Genomic DNA, 22856 nt, shown 5'->3' on the forward strand with positions numbered 1-22856 from the left:
GGATGCTTTGGCTGTGGGATAGCACTGCCCCCTAGTGGTGCCTAATGGTAGTTCCAGTTCCTCCCCTACTGCCAGCTCCCAGTGACCAGAGCCACACGCCAGGTTGTAGAGTTCATAAAATCTCTTCCGAGCCAGCGGGCTGCAGCCAGAGCTGCCAACAAGTCCAGAGTCATCGCCTTGGGTTCAAGTGTTCCCAAGGCTGTTGCTCGTTCACAGCCTCCAGAGCCTCCCATCACACTGCCACGAGCTGCCAGAGCCCTAGGCAACCCCCCTCCCTCCCAAGCCCCAGGGCCTGACCCTGGTATCTGGGGCTAGGTGCTGGAGACAGAGACAAATGTGATCAACGATGTGCAGAAGCCCAAGTGGAGAGTCACATCTCGGTCTCAGCCAACAGACTGTCCCCTAGTCCTGACGTCATTAGCACCATCTGAGAGCTGGGATCTGTGGAAGGCAGAGGGGTGTTCAGACCACCATTTGTTCTAGCAATGGGGACTACAAATAGGAAAAAAGTAGCCTAGGTTTCCCACACCCACCCTCCCAGGTCCCAAGCCTCTTCAGACCTGGTTCTGATGAACCCACAGGGCTCTTACCACTGGGGCACATCCAGGAGCTGCTTCCCCTCTGGTGGGCAGCAGGCTCCCGTCCCCTCTCTCGTTCCTGGGTGTTACCAGGCCCTCCTGCCACCTCCTCCTCCTCCTCTCCCTCAGAAAGGAGGTCACAGATCTGCTGCTGCAGCTCTGGGCTAATGCTGTTCTCAGCCAACACCAGGCTCCGCAAAGCTGTGGGGTAATTTTCTACCATGTCCAGCAGGGTCTGGGGTAGAAGAGTGTAGAAAAGGATTAACTCAGTTAAGGTGGCTTCCCCAACTCCAACGTGCCACCCCTTTGGTATGTCCACAGACATCCTGTCTAATTTTCACCCCAACCCCTGGCCTTCCCCAAACATGAAGACATCTCACCTGAGCCGACTGGTTGGTGAGCCCTGTGCTCTCCAAGTCTAGGACCTCTAAGGTGCGACTGGAGGCCACTGCTACTGCCAGCATCCCTGCCACATGGTCACCTGGGGAGACAGCACACACACACACATACCTGCATTCATGCACAGGCCTGCTAATCCTTCCTCCCAGTCAGCCTCCCCATTGCCCTAATAACTTTAGACCCCACCCCCAGGCCAGGAAACACTGACAGTTGGTAGATGGCCAAGAGGGGAGCATTGTGATTGGTGAATGAATTTATGAAGCAAGCTAGGGGTGGTGATGGATGCTTTGATCTACCTGTTGGTCATCTATCTGGTCCTCCACACAGGTGGCTCCTCTATTAGCTCCCAGACCCCCTTCCATCTTTCCTCCCCCAGTGTGAGGGTTACCATGGCAACTGATGGTCCCAGGTTCTTGGATGGGGGTGGGATGGTGAGAATCTAAGGAGATTTTCTTGAGCCTCACCCAGGGGGTTGTAATCCAAATTGAGGACGCGGACCTGGGAGCTGTGGGCCACAGCAATGGCGAGGCGGCTCCAGCCCTTAGGGGTGATGCCAGGGTTGGCACTCAGCGTTAGCTCCTTCAAACCTGGGCAACATCATAAGGAGAAGCCAGGATGGAGAAGGTCAGGCCCTCTTTAAGCCCCTACCCTGCCCTAGATCTCTAGGGTGTTCCTAGTGGCTGGGAGCCACCCCATCCCCACTATAGAACTCTAGTGCCATTAGAGACCCTGCCTTCCCTGCCCACCAGAACTGGATTCCAGATTCTCCATCCTGCTCAACCCCTAATCCTTCTCCTTCTTGAAAGGATTTAAGATACATTCTCACCCACACAGTCAGAGCTTTAGCTCTGGGCCATGGCCCCTGCCCTCTGCATTTAGCTTTTCATCAAGGCTACACCAGCCCATGCCCTTAGCAGGGCCCTGCTCACCAGACTTGGCCCCATCTGGGGGGAGTAGGCCACAGATGAGGTTGATGGCTTCATCACCTAGCATGCAGTCCCCCAGGTCCAGAGCCACAAGGGCAGGGTGGAGGGCCAGGGCTGGGTTCAGCAAGGCCAACCCTGCATCTGTCAGGGGGCTCCCATGCAGGCTGGGGGGTGAGACCAGAGAGCAGAGTTACCACAGTCATCAGCCCTATCTGTAGGGAAAAGGGGTGAGCCCTAGAGGTGAAGAGTCACAGCACTGAGAGGCCTCGGGAAGGGAGAAAGAAAATTCTAGATTCTAAAGGAATACAGGTAGAAGGGGAATTCGGTTTCTCTTCTGGTGCAGAGACTAGGACCCAGGACAGAGCACAGAGAAGGGGGTGGGGGATGGATTAGGATTCCTCAGTGGGCAGAATGTAGGGGCAGGGGTCTAATCCCCTGGGCAGTGTTCATTTTTGGAAACTGAGGAGCTGCCTCCAGAAGTCAATGCAGGTGATTCGGAAGGGGTGGGAACCCATCTCCTTCGGGGTGGGGCTGCATGTGCAAAGTCCGGAGAGAGGGGATGTGCTGAGAGGGTGTTGTAGAGGCAGGGGCAGAGGGATGACGGCTGTGTGTAAGAGGGGAAAGAGGGAAGCTGGTGGAAAGAGGTACAGGAAGGTGTGTAGAGGAAGAGGTGGTGGCAGGGAGTACGAGAAGGGCCCCCTTTTCGAGAGAGCACACTTACAAGAGGGACTGGATGGAGCGGTTGGTTCGAAGCGCCTCCGCAAGCTGCTTGATGCGGCTGGGGCTGGACACGACGCCCAGGTTAAGGTTGAGCTGCGCCAGGGACGTGGCCCCGGCTAGGGCCCGGCAGATGCGACCGAAGTCGCGGTCGCAGAGGCGGCAGCCGCGCAGGGAGAGCAGGCGCACGGCATTGTCGCGCAGGCCGCGGCAGATGTCCCGCACCTCGGCGCCTGACAGCGGCTCCCCCGAAATCTGGATGGAGCTGGGCAGCATCGTACCTACAGCTGGGCCGCCGGGGCCGGGGCCGGGGCCCGGGCCGCGGGCAAGGTTGGCTGGGCCGTGGGCGGGGTCGGGGCTCAGGTTGGGGCCCTGGCTGGGGTCGCGGCCGGAGCGGGCGCAGAGGCCGAGGCCGAGGCGCAGGCGGCGGAGGAGGTGGCGGCGGCGGCGGCGGGGGCGAAGAGCGCCGGGGCCGGGGCCGGAGCCGGCCGGGGTGGCGGAGGCGCCGAGGTCGCCCGCCGGGCTGAGACCTCCGTGCCGTCCGTGTCTGTGCTGTGGGCCGGGGCGCGCGATCGGCGGCCGTCCGGGCGCTACTCCGCGCTTGTCCTCGTCTCTGGAGGTTGCCGCGGCTCAGGGGCCTCGGCTTAGGACGCGCGGGACCGGTCCCCGCTCAGAGTCCGCATTCACTCCCTCCCTTCCTCCAGCCCGGCTCCCCCACCACGGCCGCGGGGAGAGCCTGAAGCGGGCGAGGACAGCGAGCCGGCGGGCAGCAGCTCGATCTTCGGCTCCTGCGCCGGAGCAGGCGGCGAGTTCCCATGGCAACGGCCGCGTCACCGCCGCTCGCCCCGCCTCTTGCGCGGCTCAAGCCACGCGGGCCCACGAGGTCTGCGCGAACCGGGAGGTTCAGGAGTCGTAGGGACGCTCTTTCCCTGGGTGTGGGGCCCGACAACAGGTAGTATCAGGGTGGAGGCCTGCGACCGGCAGGGGTGGGGAGCGAGTGGAGGCACGTGACAGGGAGATGGTGTTTGAGACTACAGACGGGTTCTTCTGCCCTTTCTCCCGTCGCTGCCCATCCCTAAGGACCAGCCCCGCGGTGCCTTCGTTCGGATCCCAGGCACGCGGTTTGGAAGTCCCGAGGGCCCTTTCATCGCGGCCTCGCCCCGCCCCCGCGACGGAAAGCAGTGTGCGAGGTTCCAGCCCACGAGGACTTCCCCGCGCGCCCCCCGCCAAGATGGCGGCTTCGCAGTGGCAGCCCCCGGGGCCTGGCCGGGCAGAGGCAGCCTGGGCTACCATGCACACAGGAACCCCAAAGGGTTTCTGGGGCAGGTGAGGGGCAGGACGATGCAGGGTGCTGGTGCCGCCCCTTCCACAGGTGCTCCGGCACTGATCCTGAGGCCGCGCACCTGTGAGGCCGGGCTAGCCTGATCCTGAGGCCGCGCACCTGTGAGGCTGGGCTAGCCTGATCCTGAGGCCGCGCACCTGTGAGGCCGGGCTAGCCTGATCCTGAGGCCGCGCACCTGTGAGGCCGGGCTAGCCTGATCCTGAGGCCGCGCACCTGTGAGGCCGGGCTAGCCTGATCCTGAGGCCGCGCACCTGTGAGGCCGGGCTAGCCTGATCCTGAGGCCGCGCACCTGTGAGGCCGGGCTAGCCTGATCCTGAGGCCGCGCACCTGTGAGGCCGGGCTAGCCTGATCCTGAGGCCGCGCACCTGTGAGGCTGGGCTAGCCTGATCCTGAGGCCGCGCACCTGTGAGGCTGGGCTAGCCGGCTCATCCCCCTGGCTTGGGCTGGAGCTTTCAGAGAACACGCTGCGCGGTGCTGGCAGTAATGTTGGAACTTTGTCCAAGGGTGATGGTAGGGGGCCTAGAGCGAATGAAGGGCACATTTTTCTTAGTCCCTTTATTAGGAAGGAAACATGCTGACCTAGATTTACTAGGGTACATTTTTTTTTAAAAGTGAGTAATGTAAGTGTAGCGAGAGCTAAAAAATTCTTTTCCCTGTAAACAACGGGGCAGATTAAATAGGTGGTGGGGTGGACGTTGCTATGCTTGGGTGGTGGTGGTTTTTAAGGATAACCAACACTCTTGAAGAGGAAGGACAGAACTCCTGGCGAGAGCTTTATTCCTGTCCCCACTATAAACTGGGCAAAGCCAAGTTTGGCTTCAAATGTGAGCTGCCACAGGAAAATTATCTCTACACGCGCCCAGGTGTGGTAAGTGTCATAGTGGTATGGGGTTGAGTCTGGAAGTTTTTGTCCAGTAGTCCTTGCACCACTGGTGTCCTGGGAGTGCAGCTGAGCTCAGTCTCAAGCTGGTGCACTGCTCCACTCGACTCCTAGTTGTTTTTCAGGCCTCCCTGCTGCTCCACGGGTCAGGTGTCCCCTGCACTCAGGGACAGGTTCCATATTCAGTCACTGCCTTCAATATAGTCTGGGCTGTCCTACCTTCATCCTGCCTGCCCCACCTTACATCCTGAAGGTATAATTAAGGGAACACACTGACACATTACCACCACTGACAGAACAGGAAAGTACAGGAAATAGGGTGGCTGGGAGCACCACTGGAAGGGTAGCTGCAGTTTCAGACTTCAATCAATATTTTAATTACCAAGTCTATATTTAGCAAGACAATGTGGGAGAAATAAAGAGGAAGGAAGGGGTAGGTGGTGAGAGGGCCTCAGAGGCGCTGACCCACTTTCTGCACTGGCTGCAGAGCCCTGCAGTCCTGGCCAGGGGTTCCTGGCCTTGTGCTCTTCAGAAACCCTGACAGGCATCGAAGGAGGTGCTTAAGCGCCTACAGCTCTCTGGCAGCTGCAGACCCCATCAGAGACACATGTGATCAGTTCTGTCCTTCAGTCTTCCTCCACTCTGCAGCAGGGTTAAAGGGGGCTGACCAAGGATTTCAGGTGGGGTCAGTGTGACTGCAGGGTCACTTCGACAGCCTTGAGCATGGTGGCGTTGAGCATGGTGGCTGGAAGCTTAGCAGCAGGGAGTGCAGCGGGGATGTCTCTGGGGACCCTCTGCATGGGTGGGATGTTGGGGCCCTCCAGCGTGTCTAGGATCCCTGAAAGGAGGAGGATGGAAGGTGAGCAAAAGTTGACTGGACACTGCCCTAGGCAGCTGTTCTTCCCTTCCCCCGTACCCAGGCCTCCTGACACTTACCCTCCACCACCTTGTGGTAGGCAAAATGCAGATAGAGCAGGAAGAGCATGTGCAGGGCAGCTAGGGTGCCACAGAGGAGCAGCCGCTGTGTGGGGCCCACAGTCCGTGACACCAACACCGCAACCTAGGGCCACAGGAATACAGCTCAGAGGGCCTGGCTTGAAAGTGAGTAGTGCTGAGAAGGTACTCCTCCCCAGAGCTGAATCATCTTCGGGCTCTTCCCCGCGCCCCGCCACCCCCAACCCAGAGCCTTTTGTGAGGTTCAGCCCAAGCTCCGGGCTGCTTTCCCCAGCTCCCCAGGAGGACAGCCCGCCCCTGGAATCTCCTGCCCAGCTTACCATACGCAGGGTGGACAGCCCCCCCACCAACAGCCAAAAGAGGTAGAAGAGGGCATGAAGGTGGATGTTGTAGGTGATGAGCAGTACAATGCAGTGCCCAAAGAGGCCATAGCCCTAGGAAGGAGGATGGCGGAGAAGAAAATCTCTCAGGCTGGCCTGGCCTCTGGACCCTCCTGTGGACCCTGAGAAATAAATGGTCCACTGGCCAGCTTACCCAATTCCAGGCCCTGGAGCCCCAGGACAGATGCAGAACAAGGCCTGGCCACTGTTGCAAGTCACCCTTGCCCACCACCATGCTGGACTCCTTACCAGCAGCGCCAGCATCTGGAGCATGGTGATCTGGGCGTTGCACAGGTAGGCGAGGAAGTAAATGAAGGATGAGACGCCCAGCCAGTAGCCAAAGCAGGTGCCAATGGCTGTGCCCATCAGGGTGCCTTCCCGCTGTGGGGTGAAGACTCTACTTAGTCCTGGGAGGCCTCTGGTCTCAGCCACACCCAGGACTGTCGTCAGGGCTGCTTCTAACTTACTCCACCATCTCCTCCTGCAGCTTTCAACTTAGGTCGCCACCCCCCAAAGTCCTCTGTCCTGCTTACGATAATGGTGTCAGATGTCTTCATCCCGTGGAGGAGAATGGCAACCAGCGTGAAGACCAGCATGAGAGGTCCATAGAGCTCACCAGCGATTTTCTGTCAATATATCAACTCATTCAGGCTGGAGGGTACAATGGCTCTTCTGTTTATTCCTTCCCAGGCTTTCTGGTGACCCCACCTTCTGCCCTAGGGCCTCCCCTGCCTTCCAGCTATGCTACCCTTTATTCACCTGGGGGAAGTTGACCATCTTGATAGGGATCATGGATTCCAGGAGCCTGGGAGAGGAGAAAAGAGGAGAGATGAGAGCAGAGGCAGCACTTATGAAGTTCTGGAGGGCCTGAATCTTATTCATCTCTCTAACTGCAGAGAACATGCTAGGTGGTAAAGGGAGAAGAGGGTAGTAAAGACAGACGAGGAATGAGGAAATCACTTCCTTGCCCCTAAAAATGCTTCCAGGAAGGACAACCCTCTGATGCTGTGCTGACTGATGCAGCAGCAATATGGAGAACTCAGGGAGCCCAGCAGGGCCTTGGGAGAGGGCCTGGCAATTTACCTATTTGACCTGCTCCCCTTTAAAAGGCAGACCTTGACAAAGAATGCCCAGAATCCCGAACTGTGATGGTAAGCCCTGGGAAAGATTTCAAAGGAAAAGTAATACTTGAGAAAACCAGTGGGCCTCCTGCCTCTCTTCCTGCTTATCATTCCTCCAGGCACTACTGAGCATTTTCTTGAAGTACATTTGAAGTGATGTGAAAATTCCCGGCAAAAGGAATACAAGTCCCCAATCTCTTCTTAGGTGGCTAGCTCCTAATACCTTGGGATTTGGCTAGATTTTACTCCCTCTGGGAAACCCACCCTGTCCTACCCTCCAGCCTACTCTGAGTCAGGTGTCCTCCATGTGTCACTTCATAGGAAATGAGTGATGGACGATAACTGTACTCGAGGGCAAGGCTCCCATCTGTTTCACCACTAACTCAGACACACTAGTAGAGTGTTCAGAGCAAAAGCTTAATAAGGGCTTACTGAGTGTACTGGGTATTTGGAAAGCATTGGTTAAATTAAAGGATCAACAAAGAACTAACCAAGATTAATTCCAGTTCTTGAAAAGTCATTGAACAACTATGTACTGATATTCTGGTTCAGAGACTGTTCTGGTGCTGGGAATAAAAAGATAAATAAAACAGAGACTGCTTTTGAGGAGGTCTCTGGGGAGACAGACCCAAGAATAAGAAAGTACAGCATTGCTGAAGTGTTACCTGTTAGAAGGAAGCACAGAGCTCAAAGGGAACACCAGTAAAGGACAAACTGGGGATGGAGTTGAGGAATGGGAAACAGAGGAAGCAACATCTGGGCCAGGTTTTGAGGCAAGATGAGTTTACTAGATGGGAAAGAGGAGGAAGATGATATATTATCACCATGTCCTGCTCTGGGACTGGTAAGAGGAATGGTGTAACTGGAGTACAGATGTAATGATGAGGGCTAGTGGTGTCAAGAGCGGAGTCTAAGGACTTGGTCTCTGGCTGTAGTTTAGATGTGAAGAGGGCATCTTCTGTCATGAGAAGGATCCTCACCTGCTTCGCACCTGGGCAGGCTCCACATCAAAGTAGGGTCTCAGGATGTCGATGTTGGCATACAAGCTGAAGGCCCTAGAGGCTTGTCTCTTCCCTGCCTGCCACATCTGAAGTAAGGAAGACAAGGATGGGGTGGGTGGGTATTGTGAGACTGTTGGCTCTAAGCACTGTTGCTTATTTTCTGTTGGATTTCTACATGATTCTAACTGGACAACCAGGGATGACCTTCACCAACATCAACTCAGAACCTGGGGCCTTCTAGGTTTACTTTTCCATCTGCCAGGGATCCAGGCTTGCCTACCTGGTCAGCCACCTGCCGGCTCAGCTGTCCCTTAAAGCCCTTCATGCCCAGGAATTCACCATCCTCTTCTTCGGCAGCGGCTGCATCAGCATCTACTTCTTCTTCACGCAGGCGCTGATGTAGTTCACCCATATCCTCGAAGCTGGAGCCTGAAGTATCGTCCATGTTCTCCATGTCAATCACAGCTGAGCCCCCGCCCTGTGAAGACAATACGCTCCTAGTGTGCAGGACCTTTCCTGTTTCACCTATTAGGTCCTTCTCCTTAAATACCAGGGCTTGGAATGACCAGAGATCACGTCACTCTTCCCCTCATTCACTCTCAGAACGTTGGTCTTTTCTAGCCTGGGAAATCTACTCCGTCTTCCACACAGGTCTTTCTCCTACCTTCCCCATCAAAGCTCCAAAGGGCTGCAAAAGTGCCCAATTCCTTTGTCTTTTTCAACCCCCAAACAAGGCTGTGCACACAGTATGGTTTTAGCCAGTGCAATACTCTCCCAGTCCCCACCATACCTGACTCCGACCGACCTCCTAATTAGTCCTGAAAGAGCGAGCGAGTGGGCCCAGAGACCCGAGGCCCTCTGGCTGGAGTTCAAGTCCCGCCCTTTAAGGTCAGCACCGGTCCCCCTGACTTTCATGTGCACAAAGACCCAAAGGAGAGGAAAAGTGCTGCAAATGGAGCAGACTGCTAGACCCTGCGGGGAGAGTCTCCACGACACTTCTGGACGACTGCCGGCCCTGAGGCTGCTGGCAGCCGGAGCCTTGAGGCCATTACCTGGATGTTTTCTTCGAATCCTCCCCATTCCGGGCCAGCCCCATTCCGGGAGCCGCCGGCCGGCGCCGCCGTAGTTGCCATGTCCCTCGAGGGCACCCGTCGCTGAAACGCGCTCTACTCCCGCGCGCGGAGGACGGACAGGAGAGCGGTAGGCCTGAGAGATGGAAAGGTCCAGGGCGAGAGAAAGGTGGGATCAGCCGGAACGCAAAAAAGAGAAACCCGGATGTTTGGCTCAAACTGACTTCCGGAAGCTGAGGACGTGGACACAGACAGGGCAGAGTCTCGCGATATTTAACCCTCCAGGCGGGGACGCGTTGCCTCGGAGACGGAGGAGGGCGACTAGAACGCACGCGCTAGTTGCTACCTTTATCACGTGGACGGTTCGAAGATGGCGGCGGCCCAAGCGGTTGAAGAAATGCGGAGCCGCGTGGTTCTAGGGGAGTTCGGGGTTCGCAATGTAAGCTTTGTGGCCTTGACGTCGGGAGGAGGACTGAGAGACAGAGGAGGAAAAGGGGTGACGAGATCGGAGTGGGGACGGGCTTGGCCTCGTTGCTCCTTCGCATACAGACCCGTCTTTCTTGGCTTTAGGTTCATACCACAGACTTTCCTGGTAACTATTCGGGTTATGATGATGCCTGGGACCAGGACCGCTTCGAGAAGGTGAGTGGAGCTGGAGGTGTCCAGAGAGAGTTTGAGGATCGAACTACATGATTTGAGCAGCGCGTGCCTTAGAAGCTGTCCTTGGGGTTTGCTCCGTTCATAAAATGTTTAACGAGCAATGTGCTAGGCGCTTCGTGTACACAGGGTTTCCACCCTGTTCTTCGACCCAGCTGTTTAATCTTGTTGGAGGAGAGCGCGCGTAAACAAATAATTTCAGTATAATTTGGTAAAGCCGGTTGATAGCAGTAAGGACAACGGGAAATGGGGTGGGTTGGGGTGGGGGCGTATCCCATCCCGCAGAGGCGCTTAATCTAGGAAAGGAGGGCGGGGTTATGGAAGATTTCCTGAGATGACATCCCAATTGAACCTGGAACGATGAGCAGAAGCTGAGAACAGCGAAGGATGAGAAACTAAGAACAGAAGCTAAATTATAAGGGCTTGTGTGAGCTGTGCTGTGGGAATGTCCAAGCAGTTCATTATGGCTAGAGTATAAAGTGCATGGGCATGAGCGACAGGCAAGAATAAAGTGTGTTTTAGGGACTGTAGGTGATAAAGCAAAGGGGAGATAGAAGGTAAGTTTAGAGATTGCTTTGATACGGGTTGTGAGGGGAGAGTGTAAAATGACCTAGCTTGGGGAACTCTTAATGCGCGGGGTGTCATTTATTGATGAAAAATGGGTTTGAGGACTGATGATGCATTCAGTTTCCTGCAGGTTGAGAAGTCTATCAGGCTAGTAGAATATACATTTGAATTGAGATCAGAAGTGAGATATATAATCTTGGGAGTTGTCAGTAGATAGTTGCTAAAACTGTGAGTGTGGTTAAAATCACTCTGGAGGGAGAACTTTGGAAATGGTAATGTTTACGGAGTGGGTGGAAGATAGTGAATTTAGAAGGATTCATCAGAGAAGGAAGAAAACCAAAAGATTGGTGCTCAGAAATCAAGGCACCAGAGTTTGAAAAGCGAAGGGTCTTATCAATGATGCCAAATAAAAAAGTCTAACAAGGTACAGATTCAGTAGTGTCATTTGGACTAAACAGTATGGAAGCATGTTCTCTAGGAGAATAGCCTCTGTGGGTGGTCTGGCTGGAAGCCATAATGCAGAGAGACTTGCAAACAACCAAAGTGTCCTGTGATAGATGATTGGATAAAGAAGATGTGGTACATGTATACAATGGAATACTACTCGGCCATAAGAAAAGATGAAAGCCCTGGCCGGTTTGGCTCAGCGGTTAGAGCGTCGGCCTGCGGTACAGAGAGACCCGGGTTCGGTTCCCGCTAAGGGCACGTACCTCGGTTGCAGTTTGTCCCCGGCCCTGGTTGGTCGTGCGGGTGGCAACCACTCGATGTGTCCCTTCACGTCGATGTTTCTCTCTCTCTCCCTCCCGCTCTGTCTGAACAAAAAATGCAAAAATGTCCTCGGGTGAGGATTAAAAAAAAAAAAAAGAAAAGAAAAGATGAAATACTGCCATTTGTGACAACATGGATGTACCTTGAGAATATCACACTAAGCAAAATAAGTCAGAAAAAGAACCATATGATTTCACTTATGTGGGATGTAAAACAAAACAAAAAAAACGAACAAGCAAGAAAAACAAACTCATAGCAGCTATGGTGGTTACCAGAGAGTAAAGGGAGTCAAATATATGGTGATGGGAGATGGCTGACTTTGGGTAGTGGGTGCATGATGCATAATACAGCTCATGTGTCATAGAGATGTACACTTGAAACCTATATGATTTTACTAACCAGTGTCACCCCAATAAATTTAATAAAAAAAGAATATGTGGGGAAAGTTCTATTAAAAGATATAATTTGACCAAATAAAAAATTGCAAAACAAAAAACTAATAAAGGATTGGGGGAGAAAGGAACATCTAATGAGGGACATCTGGGCAAAGGGAAGTTTTTGGATGAGGAGGAATGTTAATACCTTAAGGGGAATATCCTAGGGCAGGTGGGGTGGGGAGAGGTGTTGACTATACAGAGAACAAGCTTCATTTAGTGTTTTTCCTGTCTTTAGAATTTCCGCGTGGATGTGGTGCACATGGATGAAAACACATTGGAGTTTGACATGGTGGGAATTGATGCAGCCATTGCCAATGCTTTTCGACGTATTCTATTAGCTGAGGTATTGGTGGGCATGTGGCAGGGGTGAGTTGCGTGGGGGAAACCTTGCCATACCTCACTTGTAGAATTTTCTCAAAGTTTATTTTTCCTGAATTTTTGCTGAGCATTTCTCCTGCTCATTTGTAAATTTTTCATCAGGCAGTTTTCTAGGAAGAGGTCTTTCCCTGTCTGTCAGCAGGCAAGGAGTAGATGCGGAGTTTGTAGGGTCTTGGTAGATAAGTGATTCTGTTTTGTTGAGCAGGTGCCAACCATGGCTGTGGAAAAGGTCTTGGTGTACAACAACACATCCATTGTCCAGGATGAGATCCTCGCTCATCGCTTGGGGCTCATTCCCATTCATGCTGATCCCCGTCTTTTTGAATATCGAAACCAAGGTGAGGGTTTGGGAAAATGAAATTTTGGGGGAAGGGGAGCAGCTCTTTTTTGCAGAGTAGATTTTGGAATCATACTGCCTGTGTTCAAATCCTCGATTGACCATACTGTATGCCCTTGTGCAAGCTACTATTCTTTTGGTACCTCAGTGTTATCTGTGAGAACACTTGCTCTTACCTTGGTGTTAGATTGAGAAATGTAATGTGCTCAGTGTGGTACCTGGCACTCAAATGTGCACTAGTCCTTTAAGAGCCGCCACCTCCTCTCTTTGTGCAGGAGATGAAGAAGGCACAGAAATAGACACTCTGCAGTTTCGGCTACAAGTCAGGTGCACTCGGAACCCCCATGCTGCTAAAGATTCCTCTGACCCCAATGAACTCTATGTGAACCACAAAGGTGAGTAGTAGTATGGTGAGAGAGAGGGCCCACCTGTTGGTGGGTGCTAGTTTTAGGGACCAACGTCTTTTAATGTGCTTCTTCCTCTAGTGTACACCAGACACATGACATGGGTTCCTCTGGGGAACCAGGCTGACCTCTTCCCAGAGGGCACCATCCGACCAGTGCATGATGACATCCTCATTGCTCAGCTGCGGCCTGGCCAGGAGATCGACCTACTCATGCACTGTGTCAAGGGCATTGGTGAGAATCCTGTGGGCTGCCCTGGGGAGGAAGGTAGTTCGAATACAGTGGAGTGAGGTGTGACTAAGGGACCCAGGTAAGATGTCACTGACAGAAAATCAGTGGGTGTTTGGGAATATCAAGTAGGGTTGTCCCACAGGCTCTGATTTCCCTCTAGGCAAAGATCATGCCAAGTTTTCACCTGTGGCAACAGCCAGTTATAGGCTTCTGCCAGACATCACACTGTTGGAGCCCGTGGAAGGGGAGGCAGCTGAGGAGCTGAGCCAGTGCTTCTCACCTGGTGTTATTGAGGTGCATGAAGTCCAAGGTATGGTATTGCAAGATGCTGTTCAGGTCAGGGCCTAAAGTAAATTTTCTTTGAAGGTAGCAGAGAATTGAAAGCTCTGGGTTCATGTGTTTATAACTTCGTTTGTTTCCATTAGGTAAAAAGGTGGCCAGGGTTGCCAATCCCCGGCTAGACACCTTCAGCAGGGAAATCTTCCGGAATGAGAAGCTAAAGAAGGTTGTACGGCTTGCTCGGGTTCGGGACCATTATATCTGTGAGTATTCAGTTTGGGGGTGGTGTGGGGGGCAGCTCTCTGGTGCTACAGCTTCTTTGCAGTCTAGATGTAAAATCTAGCAATAGCTTATACAGGAGCTTTTGTAGTTCCTATCTGGGCTAAAACGTGTTTTTGGTTCCCAGTCTCTGTCGAGTCAACAGGGGTGTTGCCCCCAGACGTGCTGGTTAGTGAAGCCATCAAGGTGCTGATGGGGAAGTGCCGGCGGTTCCTGGATGAACTTGATGCGGTTCAGATGGACTGAGGCTTGCACGCATGGCACGGCTGTGGCTGGGCTGCTCCCGGGGCGAGCTGAGGCTCCTGGGTTCTGACCTGCCACCACAGGACTGCTACAGAGCCCAGTGTGACAAGGTGTCCTGAGTTTTCTGGGACAATTCCAGCTTTATTTCAGTCAATACATTTTGTTAAATGTGTCGCAAAATTGGACTTTTATGCCTTTATAAGGCCTTTATGTAAATAAATTCACAGCCAAACAAAACTTGTTTTGTCTGAGACTACTTCTTTTTGGTCCACATGGGGCCTCGCCTCCACAGGTTTGGCATTAGCAGTTAGGAACACTGGGCTCAGGTGTCATTGCAGGTGAGGGCCAAGGCCCTCTGAAGCCTCATAAGAAACATCAAACTGAGGTGTACAGTCAGACCCTATAAACACTGTATACCAGTTAGCCTACCTCTCTGGGATACTGGAGGAAACTGTTGATAGAAAAAAAGGGTGGGCTAGCCCTGGCTAGTGTTGCTCTTTGGTTAGTGCCACCCACGTACCAAAGGGTTACTGGTTTACTTCCCAGTCAGGAGCAGGTACCTGGGTTGCAGGTTCAGTCCCCAGCCTTGTCGGGGGCACATGCAGGAGGCAATCTCTCTCTTCCTTCCACTCTTAGCTTGGTGGGGGAAAAACCCACATGAGGCCCTGGCCAATGTGGCTTAGTTGGTTGGACACTGTCTTGTGCATTGAAAGGTTGCTGGTTTGATTCTCGGGGCACATTCCCCTGCTGCTGGCTCAGTCCCCAGTGGGCGCAGAAAACAGCTGATCAGTGTTTTGCTATCACATCAGTTTCCCTCCCACCTCCTCTCTCTAAAAATCTTAAAGAACCACATGAGGAAGAACAATTCCCTTTGGACTGGCCCTCAGGGTCAGGTCCAGCAGCCACCAAGTGACAGCACTGAGGATGGTGTGGGCTGCAGGGTCTACGTGATCGGGTAGGAACCTTTCTCTAGTTAGCATACTATTTCAGAAAGCTTGGTAGAGCAGGTCTATCAGTCACTTCTTCCTGTCTGCTTATGAGGAACAGTGACCCTGAAGTATGTCACTAGTTTGAGAAAGACAGATGGGCTCTTCCTGTATGAAATTGAGATTTTTACTGACATGCAGATGTGCTTTAGAGTTATGTTTCTACAAAAAGGTTCTATAAACAATAGAAAACTTCTAGCATGAAGTCACAAGATGTTAAAAATAGTACAACACAATAAATACAACTATGCTCTCCACAGCCCCGACTACAGAGAGGAGTAGACAGGTAACAAGTTTGGAGGGAACCATGCTTTGAGATGGCCTTCACAGTTGACAAGCCCAGAGCACCACCCCAGGAAGAGGGTGGGGCAAGTCTGTACCACAGAAACAGCTTTACCGGACACCCAAGTTCTGTTTCCCCAGCTTTGCCTCTTCCTGAGCCTCCTGCCCGGGGCCGACACCAGCTAAAAGCTGTAGCTTTGGCCTAGGCCCCTCCACTCAGCCCTCACTGAAATCCTCGTCATTGGCTTGATGACCAGCGTCCTTGTGCAGAATACATGGACACGCACTATAGAGTTTCTGTGTGGATTAAGCTTGTCTATGGCCAGCAATGACCTCAAGGCTAGGGTCCTGCATCCATGTATGCTATGCTTATAGGACCATCCAGTAACCTCTAGAATGGACTGGCGACTCACATTAGGAAGGCATATTTTCTTTTGGAAATGGCCCATGAGAGAAGTGACCAGGGACCTGAAAGGCCATGAGATTTTTGAAGGCACCTGGACTCAGTCCTACGAGACCAGTGGCTTTGCTAGCTGCTTGTCACAGATGTAGCCTAGTTGGTCTGGATTATCCTTAGATGCCAATGGCATCATGTGACACTAGATAGGGTACTGTGGCTCTTGTGCCTGAGCAGACCCTGGGGCTGGGGAGAGCACATTGAGAGGTCATTCATGGACGGCATGTGTGAGCTCTAAGGGGGATGTTAGCACTACAGATGCTGACCCAGCCCCAGTCCCTGAAGGTACTACACTTGATACCTCGTCCAGAGCTTAGCAGTAGCCTGTACCATGGATCCCACCAGCTGACCAGATCCTTCAAAACAGAGAGGGAACTGGCCAAATTCAGTTCACTCAGCACCTAACCCAGACATGCCCCCGGGGGATGGGGAAGGCTCCCTGCCAGCCCAGCAGCATGAGGACTCAGTGGGACTTGCGATGGTCCAGGAGAAACTGGCACAAGTCGTTCAGGGCTAAGCCCTTGCCACAAGGTCGGCTAGTTGCAGCGTTGGGTCTAGTCCCCAGGTGTATGGCTGCATGGGGGCGGGAGGGCTTGGGGAGAAGGGCTGCTCTGCTCTAGCTTTTCTCTCTTGGAAAAGCCAAAACTCCAAGTAGAATGGGAGATACCTGGGAGGTCTAGACAGCACGGTGTAAGCCCTAACTCCCTTTTTGTATACTTTAGTATAATTACTTCTAGCCCCGCATGGGCCCACTCTCCCGCTCCAGACCTGGATCTCTCCAGGCTGACAATGGTGGTAAGTGAGGCGGCAGTGGAGAGGGGCCTAGAGATCAGCTACAAAGGAGAAGAGGAGATGACAAGAAAGGCCAAGGAAGGATGCCCAAAAGCTTGATTCAGGGTTCAAAGATGGTGGCCAGGCCGCCCTCCTCATTGTCCAGCACTTCCGTCTCCAACACTGGCTTTGTTTTTTTGAAAAGTGATGGAAGATTCTTAATGTGAACTTCTTTCCGGAACTGCTCTCCCAAGGGTTTCTGTGGAAAACAAATGAGAAAGAACTAATGCGGGACCCTGATAGTGGGTTGTTTTAAAGATCATCTCACCATGATGGCCAATGACCGTGGCTGGTTTCTGGTTTGCCTGAACACACGGTCTAAGGACACAAGGTGGCTGGGAGCACAAAGGAAGGTGCGTGACCTACCCCAATGCAACCAGCAATGAGGCGTTTGAATTGGTCCTTCCGGCGCTTGTCAGCAACTTTCTGCAGAGAGGGGTTCAAAAGCTTGCAGTCAAACTGGTCCAAAGAGTCTTTCTGTATTTCTGGGATCTGCTCCATAACTGCTCTGATCTCCAGGTACCTGGGACGCTGCGAAGTGAGGATAAACCCACACTGAATGGACTAGGTTTGAGCCCGGCCACACCCACCCCTCAGGCAGCCCGGCAGCCAGCCCAGCCGGTGCTGAGTGGGAGCAGGAGCGGCTGTGATGGCAGAGCTGTGGTGTCGCCCGCACTCACCAGCGCCTCATAGATCTGGAAAGCCAGGTGCACCAGGGAAGCCATGCAGCCGTCGTGCTGCCCATGCGTCTGCAAGCCCTTCAGCACGCTGCTGAAAAGCCACGTCACGGCATCTGAGAGCAGTGTCCCTGACAGCACCTGGGGAGACAGCTGTGCTCAGGGCCAAAGTGGGACTCTGAAGGCCCCAGCACCCCAATTCTTCCAAATGATTCAGTCAGTCCTTCTGACCCAAACCTTTTAAGAAGGAGCAAATAACCATACTTGTTTGAGGAGGGGCCAGCAGAGCTGTGTAGTCGTCCTCTGGCAGGACAGAGTATCCTTCCAGGCCAGGGAATTGAAGGCTGTAATTAATAGCGCTGTACAAACATCCTAGTGGAAAAGGACGAAGGATTACAATGGGAAAGTAGACACAACTTCCTCTGAGTATTCTTGTGCATCAGGAACTGGAGTTTTAATAGTAGGTAAGCAGGAAAATGATAGAAGAGAAGTGAACTTATTTCCCCTCTCTCTGTACATCAGGCAGTCAAAAAGAAGAAAAAACCAATATAGCCCGGCTGGTGTGGCTCAGTGGTTGAGCGTCATCCCATGCACCAAGAGGTCGCCGGTTGGATTCCAGGTCAGGACACATGCCCAGATTTCAGGCTTGATCCCCAGTAGGGGGTGTGCAGGAGGCAGCCAATCAATGTTTCTCTCTCACTGATGTTTCTCTCTCTTGCCCTCTCCCTTACGCTCTCTCTGAAAAAAAAATTAATAAAGACATTTAAAAAACAAAACAACAAATATAGAAAAGAAAACCTATGTGCAGGAAGGAGAGAGAGCTTGCGCCTGGGAGAGGCTGAACACGAGGGATTGGCATCAGTGTACCTGAGTTTTTCTGACAGCCTTTGTCCACCAACAGGGGAGACACCATGGCCTGGAGCTTGCCCCACTGTCTTCTGGAGCTTTAGGAACCAGGAACTTAACTCATATAAAGGAGTACTGCCTCAAGCTTATTTTAAAAAAACAAAAACAAAAAACTTTTTTGAAGGGAGAACAGTGGAAGCTGGCTCCACAGCTGGGAAAGGAAAAAACATCACCTGGGCCCTCCACCCACCTCGTGCTTCATTAGGCATTTGCCCAGGTCTGTCAGCTCCGCCATGGTTGAGGGGGTTACCTCTGTGGCCATCATCTCGTCATCTGTAAGCAGAGAGCAGAATGTTACTCTCCAAACTTTCAGAACAGAGACTATCCTGTCCTGACAGAAGCCCAGAGTAAAGGAGAGTTGAGTGTCCTGGGCTGACTGGTGGCTGAGAAGCACCGGATGGTCCCCAAGCCTCATGCAAGGGTACAGAAGCCACTGCCCAGGGTAGATCCAGAGATGCATCTAGCTATACATTTGGGGAACAGTGGGAAATGAGGGTTTCTGGAGTCACTTAAAAAGCTGCAAATGGTGAGGATCTTTCATCACTGAACAAACACAGGAGAACACAAACTTAGTTACTGGGGATAGATATCACAGGAATAGGACAAAGTTCCTTCCCTGATGGGAGGTGACACTGTAGTGAGGGAGACAAGTAATAAATGAATACATAAATAAAACATAATGTCATAAAACAAAAAAACCCCACAACAGTGATAAGTGCTCTGAAGAAAAATAGAGCAGAGGAGAAGAAAGTGTGGTTGGCATTGTTATTTTTGGTAAGTCGGTCATGGAGGACCTACCGGGGGTGACGTTTGAGCAGAGACCCACATAAAGCAAAGGGATAGGCCATGTATCTAGTTGGGAGGAAAACCATTCTAGAGGAAACAGCCAGTGCAAAGGCCCTGAGGTGGGAGTATAGCAGAGGAAGACGGCAAGAGGGCCGGCAGAGATGAAAGCTAGATGTACGTCCCTGCTAGGGAAACCATTTCTACAGGAACTGACCTGGCTACAGAAGGGACAATATTTAGGAGCTTAAGGGCAGACCTCTGAGGGCCACACCGCAGACTCACCATCTCCGTCTGCAGGGGGAGCAGTACTGTGGTCAGCACCTTTCTTGGAAACACAGCACACGGCTAAAGCAAGAGAGCAGGGTTACTGGGCTTACTACCACCAGACTGCAGCTACTTCAGGCCAACAGATCCCAAACAGTCTCTGGGCAGGTGAGGGGGAGAAGGTAGGGTACTGTCCAGGAATAGCATCAGCTTCACCAATAGAAATAGAGGCATTTGACCGTGTTCTGGTCCCTCTTCAAGTTCAATCAACTGGAGGAAAATTACAGAATTTTCTGAGACTAAATGACCAGGAGAGGACACCTGATAAATCTTTGGTCTACTTTGTATCTCAAACAAATGAAATGACCAAATAAATAAAATTAACCATCTTCATGTCCAAAATTAAATTTTTTCCCCTAGTGTGACAAGGCTGGAAAGTTATTCCTACCATCAATCCAAATTCCTCCTGCTATTTTATTTATTTATTTTTTTATTTTTTTAAATTTTTTTTTTTTTTTTATCCTCACCCGAGGACATTTTTCCATTTTTTGTTCAGGTAGAGTGGGAGGCAGAGAGAGGAACAGAGAGACAGAGAGAAACATCGACGTGAAAGGAACACATCGAGTGGCTGCCACCCGCACGACCGACCAGGGCCGGGGACAAACTGCAACCAAGGTACGTGCCCTTAGCAGGAACCGAACCCGGGTCTCTCTGGACCGGAGGCCGACGCTCTAACCGCTGAGCCAAACCGGCCAGGGCCCTCCTGCTATTTTAGACTACTTCCTCTTATTTTAGCCTTAGTATGAACAGAGACAATTCAGTTTGCCATTCATAAAATGTCCATAGGGTGATTTAAGGACTACCTCGTTTCTACCTAGTCAATGATTTCTCATCAATCTGTCAGTATTGCGGCAAACATGCCTTAATGGGGTTGGGTGGGTGATCAGTTCTTTCTCCGGAAAAATTCTTCTCTACTACCCCTGGTTCCCACATGCCACTTACTGATTAGGTCCATGACTTCTCGGGTTAACATCCTCACCAGTTGTTCCTCTAGCATCTCCTGAGACTCTGGATTTTCATCTGCAGTCTCATCTTCTCCACTGCAGGACACCAAGGCCACGTTCCATGGGAGTGCAAAAAAGGGAAGGACAAGAAAAGCAGGGACCCTAACCACACCCTCTGTGCGCAGGTCCTTCTCCTGGCTTCCTTCTGATCCATATTCCATGCAAATGTTGGGAGGGGACAGCAATGATCCACTGAGGGACACTGTGACTTGTGACTATATTGTTGGTAGAGGGTACTGGATCAAGACCCTAAGTGGGTAACATTAAGAGGTCTGCCCTTAAGCTCCTAATGCACGTCTCTGCATTCTCCCAAGGCAGCTGATACCCTTGTGAAGCTGGAGTCTGATCTGAGTCTGCCTGAAGGTCATAGACAAGCCCCCTATCATGCATCTAGGCAGAGAATGACCGCTGCTCTAGCCCTGGGACAGTGGAAATCCCCTGCCCCCTTCCAACCTTTTTCCACCCCAAACGTGGCTCCCTCATCCACCAAGCTAAGGAGATGTTCCTTACCACAGCAGGCTCCTCTGGTTGATGACTTGCCATTTTTGGGAAAGCCTCTGGGAGAACAAAAGGAAATAAATGCGAGTTTTGGGTAGAAGGTGGAACAGATACTCTCTAAGGTCTACTTCATGATTAGAATTAGGCAAGGACAGAGCCGTGGGAGGCCCAAGAGGCTAAAAAACCAGGTATGGTTTCTGTAACCTACCCCACCCATAACAAGGCAGCAGATCAAACATGTCTTTGCTTGAAAAGGATCAACTACTTTAGGATTCCTGGTCACTCTAGACACGTCTGTTCTCCACCCAGCCAGTCCCCGTGCGCACTGCAGGGTCAGGGAAACAGAACCAGGGAAGCACCCTCGCATCACCTTTCCTCAGGCAGGAGGTTAGGAGCAGGAGCTGACTCGCGGGTGCTTCATGGGCAATTACACCAGTTTGGTTCTTGGGGGGCTGCACAGCCATCCTGGCAGGGCCAGGAAAGAACTTTCAGGAGCTCCTGCCTGGCAAGACTCATGAGAGGCCACGCACCCCAAGAGTCCACTTTGTTACATTTTCCTGAGCAATCTCTTACCATGTGGAGGTAGGTGAAAAGAGGTCCAAGGATGGGAGACACCAGGGCTTCGTAGTGCTCAGGGGGACAGAAGAGCACCAGAGGCTTCACGAAGACCCATGCACAGCGGGTTAAGAAGTTTAGCACATTGAGCATACACCCTCATTCTAAAGCACCCCTTTATCTGCCAAGCAACAGGTTGAGCCCTTGGGCAAAGTCAACCCACAAAGAACTTGCAAGATGCCAAGAACATCCTGTGTTCATTCAAGTTCTTTCCTGAAAATCCTACGTTGCATGGATACTCATTTCCATTATATTTTTAGTTTCACTGTCCTTTCTACCATGTGGCATGTTATGGGCACAGGGTTGTCTGAAAGAAGGGAGGAAAACAGGAAGGACACCCTTGTAATAAACTCCTTGAGTTTCTTCTTATAACTCAGGGAAGAAAAATACTCAAAAAAAAAAAAAAAAAAAGAATCCACATGATAATGCAGTATGAGCGTGCAATCTCAAAGAGGAGGATGTGACAAACGGTACAGAAGGGATGAAGTGGGAGGGTAAGGATTTGCCTTAAAGAGCTTTCAAGGCCCCCTGGACTGCCTTCCTGTTTTTTCTATTTACTTCAATCTTCTTGTCCTTTTTTTTTTTATCCTCACCTGAGGATATTATTATTGATTTTAGAAAGGGGGAGGGAGTGGAGGAGGGGGGCAGGAGGTGGGGGAGAGAAAGAAACATGAATCAGCTGCCTCCCATACATGCCCGACTAGGGATCAAACCCGAAATCTAGGTATGTGCCCTGACCAGGAATTGAACCTGTAACCTTTTTGGTGAATGGGACGACACTCAACCAAGCCACTGGCTGGACAATCTTCTTGTCCTTTTAACGTGCTTATTATACTCCTAGATATGATTGCAGCTGCTCCATGCAGCTCAGCTCTGCCTCCTCCGGGGCCTGTGAACTGCTCCTGTGTTCAATCACCTGGGTCAGCTAGGGACTCTGAAAGGATATGAAGCATGGGTCTGAGTCGGTAGTCAGGAATATTGTTCAAATTGACGAAAGCGGAGCTGAGGAGCTGAGTAGCCAGGTGCTCCACGGTGTAAAAGTCCTGCTGCATGGAAGGGCCTGCCTTCCCCAGGATATGGAAACTGCAAGGGAAATCATAGGCAATGACAAAGTCAACATTACTGCCAGTCCTAACTGCCCTGGGAAATCTCTGTGCTATGGAGCTATGGTACAGAGACTTCTAGTCTACTTTCTCAGCTAGAAAAGCAATTGTATTTACTCCTTAAGAGAACTTGAGCTTAATTAGTCTACTTCAAAGATGTGGACTTAATCTTTTATCAAAAGTGAAAATAACACCCTTTTGCCTCCCAGTCTTAAGGAAACTTCTTGATAGCAGATTCAGCCTCTTCTGAAAGTCAGTTGTTCAGTATCTTTTGGTACCCAAGACCAACAATAGCCTTCATTATTCTGTAAGCAATGATTTACAATGAGGCTCCTGTTAGCTTGGCTGATTAGAGCTTTGGGTTAGTGAGGCCAATGCCCTGGGTGTGGCAATGCACAGGAGGCCACTTACTCCCCCTCCCACAACCAGGACCTGAAAG

The 22856-nt window shown here is 51.8% G+C and overlaps 4 protein-coding genes across 6 annotated transcripts in view; 1 reads left to right on the forward strand and 3 right to left on the reverse strand.

The window, feature by feature from the left end:
* Positions 1-103: 103 nt before the first annotated feature.
* On the reverse strand, positions 104-2906 carry LRRC73 (leucine rich repeat containing 73). Its single transcript, XM_036248973.1, has 6 exons — positions 2625-2906; positions 1907-2067; positions 1442-1564; positions 959-1059; positions 591-813; positions 104-441 (listed from the first exon to the last, which is right to left on the reverse strand). Exons 1-6 carry the CDS (start codon positions 2894-2896, stop codon positions 371-373), a joined length of 951 nt encoding a protein of 316 aa, XP_036104866.1. The 5' UTR covers positions 2897-2906; the 3' UTR covers positions 104-370.
* A 2289-nt stretch (positions 2907-5195) lies between these two features.
* On the reverse strand, positions 5196-9585 carry YIPF3 (Yip1 domain family member 3). The gene is made up of 9 exons (XM_036249076.1): positions 9351-9585; positions 8579-8776; positions 8278-8384; positions 6936-6981; positions 6710-6802; positions 6426-6557; positions 6117-6230; positions 5779-5902; positions 5196-5680 (listed from the first exon to the last, which is right to left on the reverse strand). The coding sequence occupies exons 1-9, from the start codon at positions 9429-9431 to the stop codon at positions 5529-5531; spliced, it is 1047 nt and encodes a 348-aa protein (XP_036104969.1). The 5' UTR covers positions 9432-9585; the 3' UTR covers positions 5196-5528.
* A 140-nt stretch (positions 9586-9725) lies between these two features.
* Positions 9726-14185, forward strand: POLR1C (RNA polymerase I and III subunit C). Of its 2 annotated transcripts, none has more exons than XM_036248629.1 (9): positions 9726-9807; positions 9939-10010; positions 12033-12140; positions 12381-12513; positions 12788-12907; positions 12998-13150; positions 13308-13457; positions 13573-13689; positions 13833-14185. In XM_036248629.1, exons 1-9 carry the CDS (start codon positions 9739-9741, stop codon positions 13949-13951), a joined length of 1041 nt encoding a protein of 346 aa, XP_036104522.1. In that variant the 5' UTR covers positions 9726-9738; the 3' UTR covers positions 13952-14185. The 2 variants fall into 2 exon arrangements, with proteins under 2 accessions (XP_036104522.1, XP_036104523.1); XM_036248630.1 differs by having other exon boundaries at positions 9735-9807; positions 12033-12086; positions 13833-14172.
* Positions 14186-15047: 862 nt separating this feature from the next.
* XPO5 (exportin 5) overlaps positions 15048-22856 on the reverse strand; it is a 47933-nt gene continuing 40124 nt past the window's right edge. The window contains exons 23-32 of one of the 2 annotated variants that reach the window (XM_036248777.1): positions 22261-22397; positions 21273-21370; positions 20712-20758; positions 20140-20237; positions 19156-19218; positions 18278-18360; positions 17446-17553; positions 17185-17322; positions 16871-17035; positions 15048-16703 (exon numbers count right to left, since the gene is read on the reverse strand). In XM_036248777.1, coding sequence (XP_036104670.1) covers positions 16566-16703; positions 16871-17035; positions 17185-17322; positions 17446-17553; positions 18278-18360; positions 19156-19218; positions 20140-20237; positions 20712-20758; positions 21273-21370; positions 22261-22397 — 1075 coding nt within the window. In that variant the 3' untranslated portion in view covers positions 15048-16565. The remainder of the gene's footprint in view (positions 16704-16870; positions 17036-17184; positions 17323-17445; positions 17554-18277; positions 18361-19155; positions 19219-20139; positions 20238-20711; positions 20759-21272; positions 21371-22260; positions 22398-22856) is intronic. The other variant, XM_036248778.1, reaches the window with a different exon arrangement.

The sequence above is a fragment of the Molossus molossus genome, unplaced genomic scaffold (assembly GCF_014108415.1).
Source record: "Molossus molossus isolate mMolMol1 unplaced genomic scaffold, mMolMol1.p scaffold_m16_p_8, whole genome shotgun sequence".
In the NCBI taxonomy this organism is placed as follows: domain Eukaryota; kingdom Metazoa; phylum Chordata; class Mammalia; order Chiroptera; family Molossidae; genus Molossus; species Molossus molossus.

Bases quoted from the DNA above. Each gene is read 5' to 3' on its own strand.
- LRRC73 (XM_036248973.1), bottom strand. From the start codon at position 2,896: ATGCTGCCCAGCTCCATCCAGATTTCGGGGGAGCCGCTGTCAGGCGCC. The intron at 2,068-2,624 runs GTAAGTGTGCTC...CTCACCCCCCAG, and splicing joins CGCTCCATCCAGTCCCTCTT to CCTGCATGGGAGCCCCCTGA. The intron at 814-958 runs GTGAGATGTCTT...CTTCTACCCCAG, and splicing joins TCACCAACCAGTCGGCTCAG to ACCCTGCTGGACATGGTAGA.
- YIPF3 (XM_036249076.1), bottom strand. From the start codon at position 9,431: ATGGCAACTACGGCGGCGCCGGCCGGCGGCTCCCGGAATGGGGCTGGC. The intron at 6,231-6,425 runs GTAAGGAGTCCA...CCTCCTTCCTAG, and splicing joins TCCAGATGCTGGCGCTGCTG to GGCTATGGCCTCTTTGGGCA. The intron at 5,681-5,778 runs GTAAGTGTCAGG...TCCTCCTTTCAG, and splicing joins CTACCACAAGGTGGTGGAGG to GGATCCTAGACACGCTGGAG.
- POLR1C (XM_036248629.1), top strand. From the start codon at position 9,739: ATGGCGGCGGCCCAAGCGGTTGAAGAAATGCGGAGCCGCGTGGTTCTA. The intron at 12,141-12,380 runs GTATTGGTGGGC...TTTGTTGAGCAG, and splicing joins GACGTATTCTATTAGCTGAG to GTGCCAACCATGGCTGTGGA. The intron at 13,151-13,307 runs GTGAGAATCCTG...ATTTCCCTCTAG, and splicing joins GCACTGTGTCAAGGGCATTG to GCAAAGATCATGCCAAGTTT.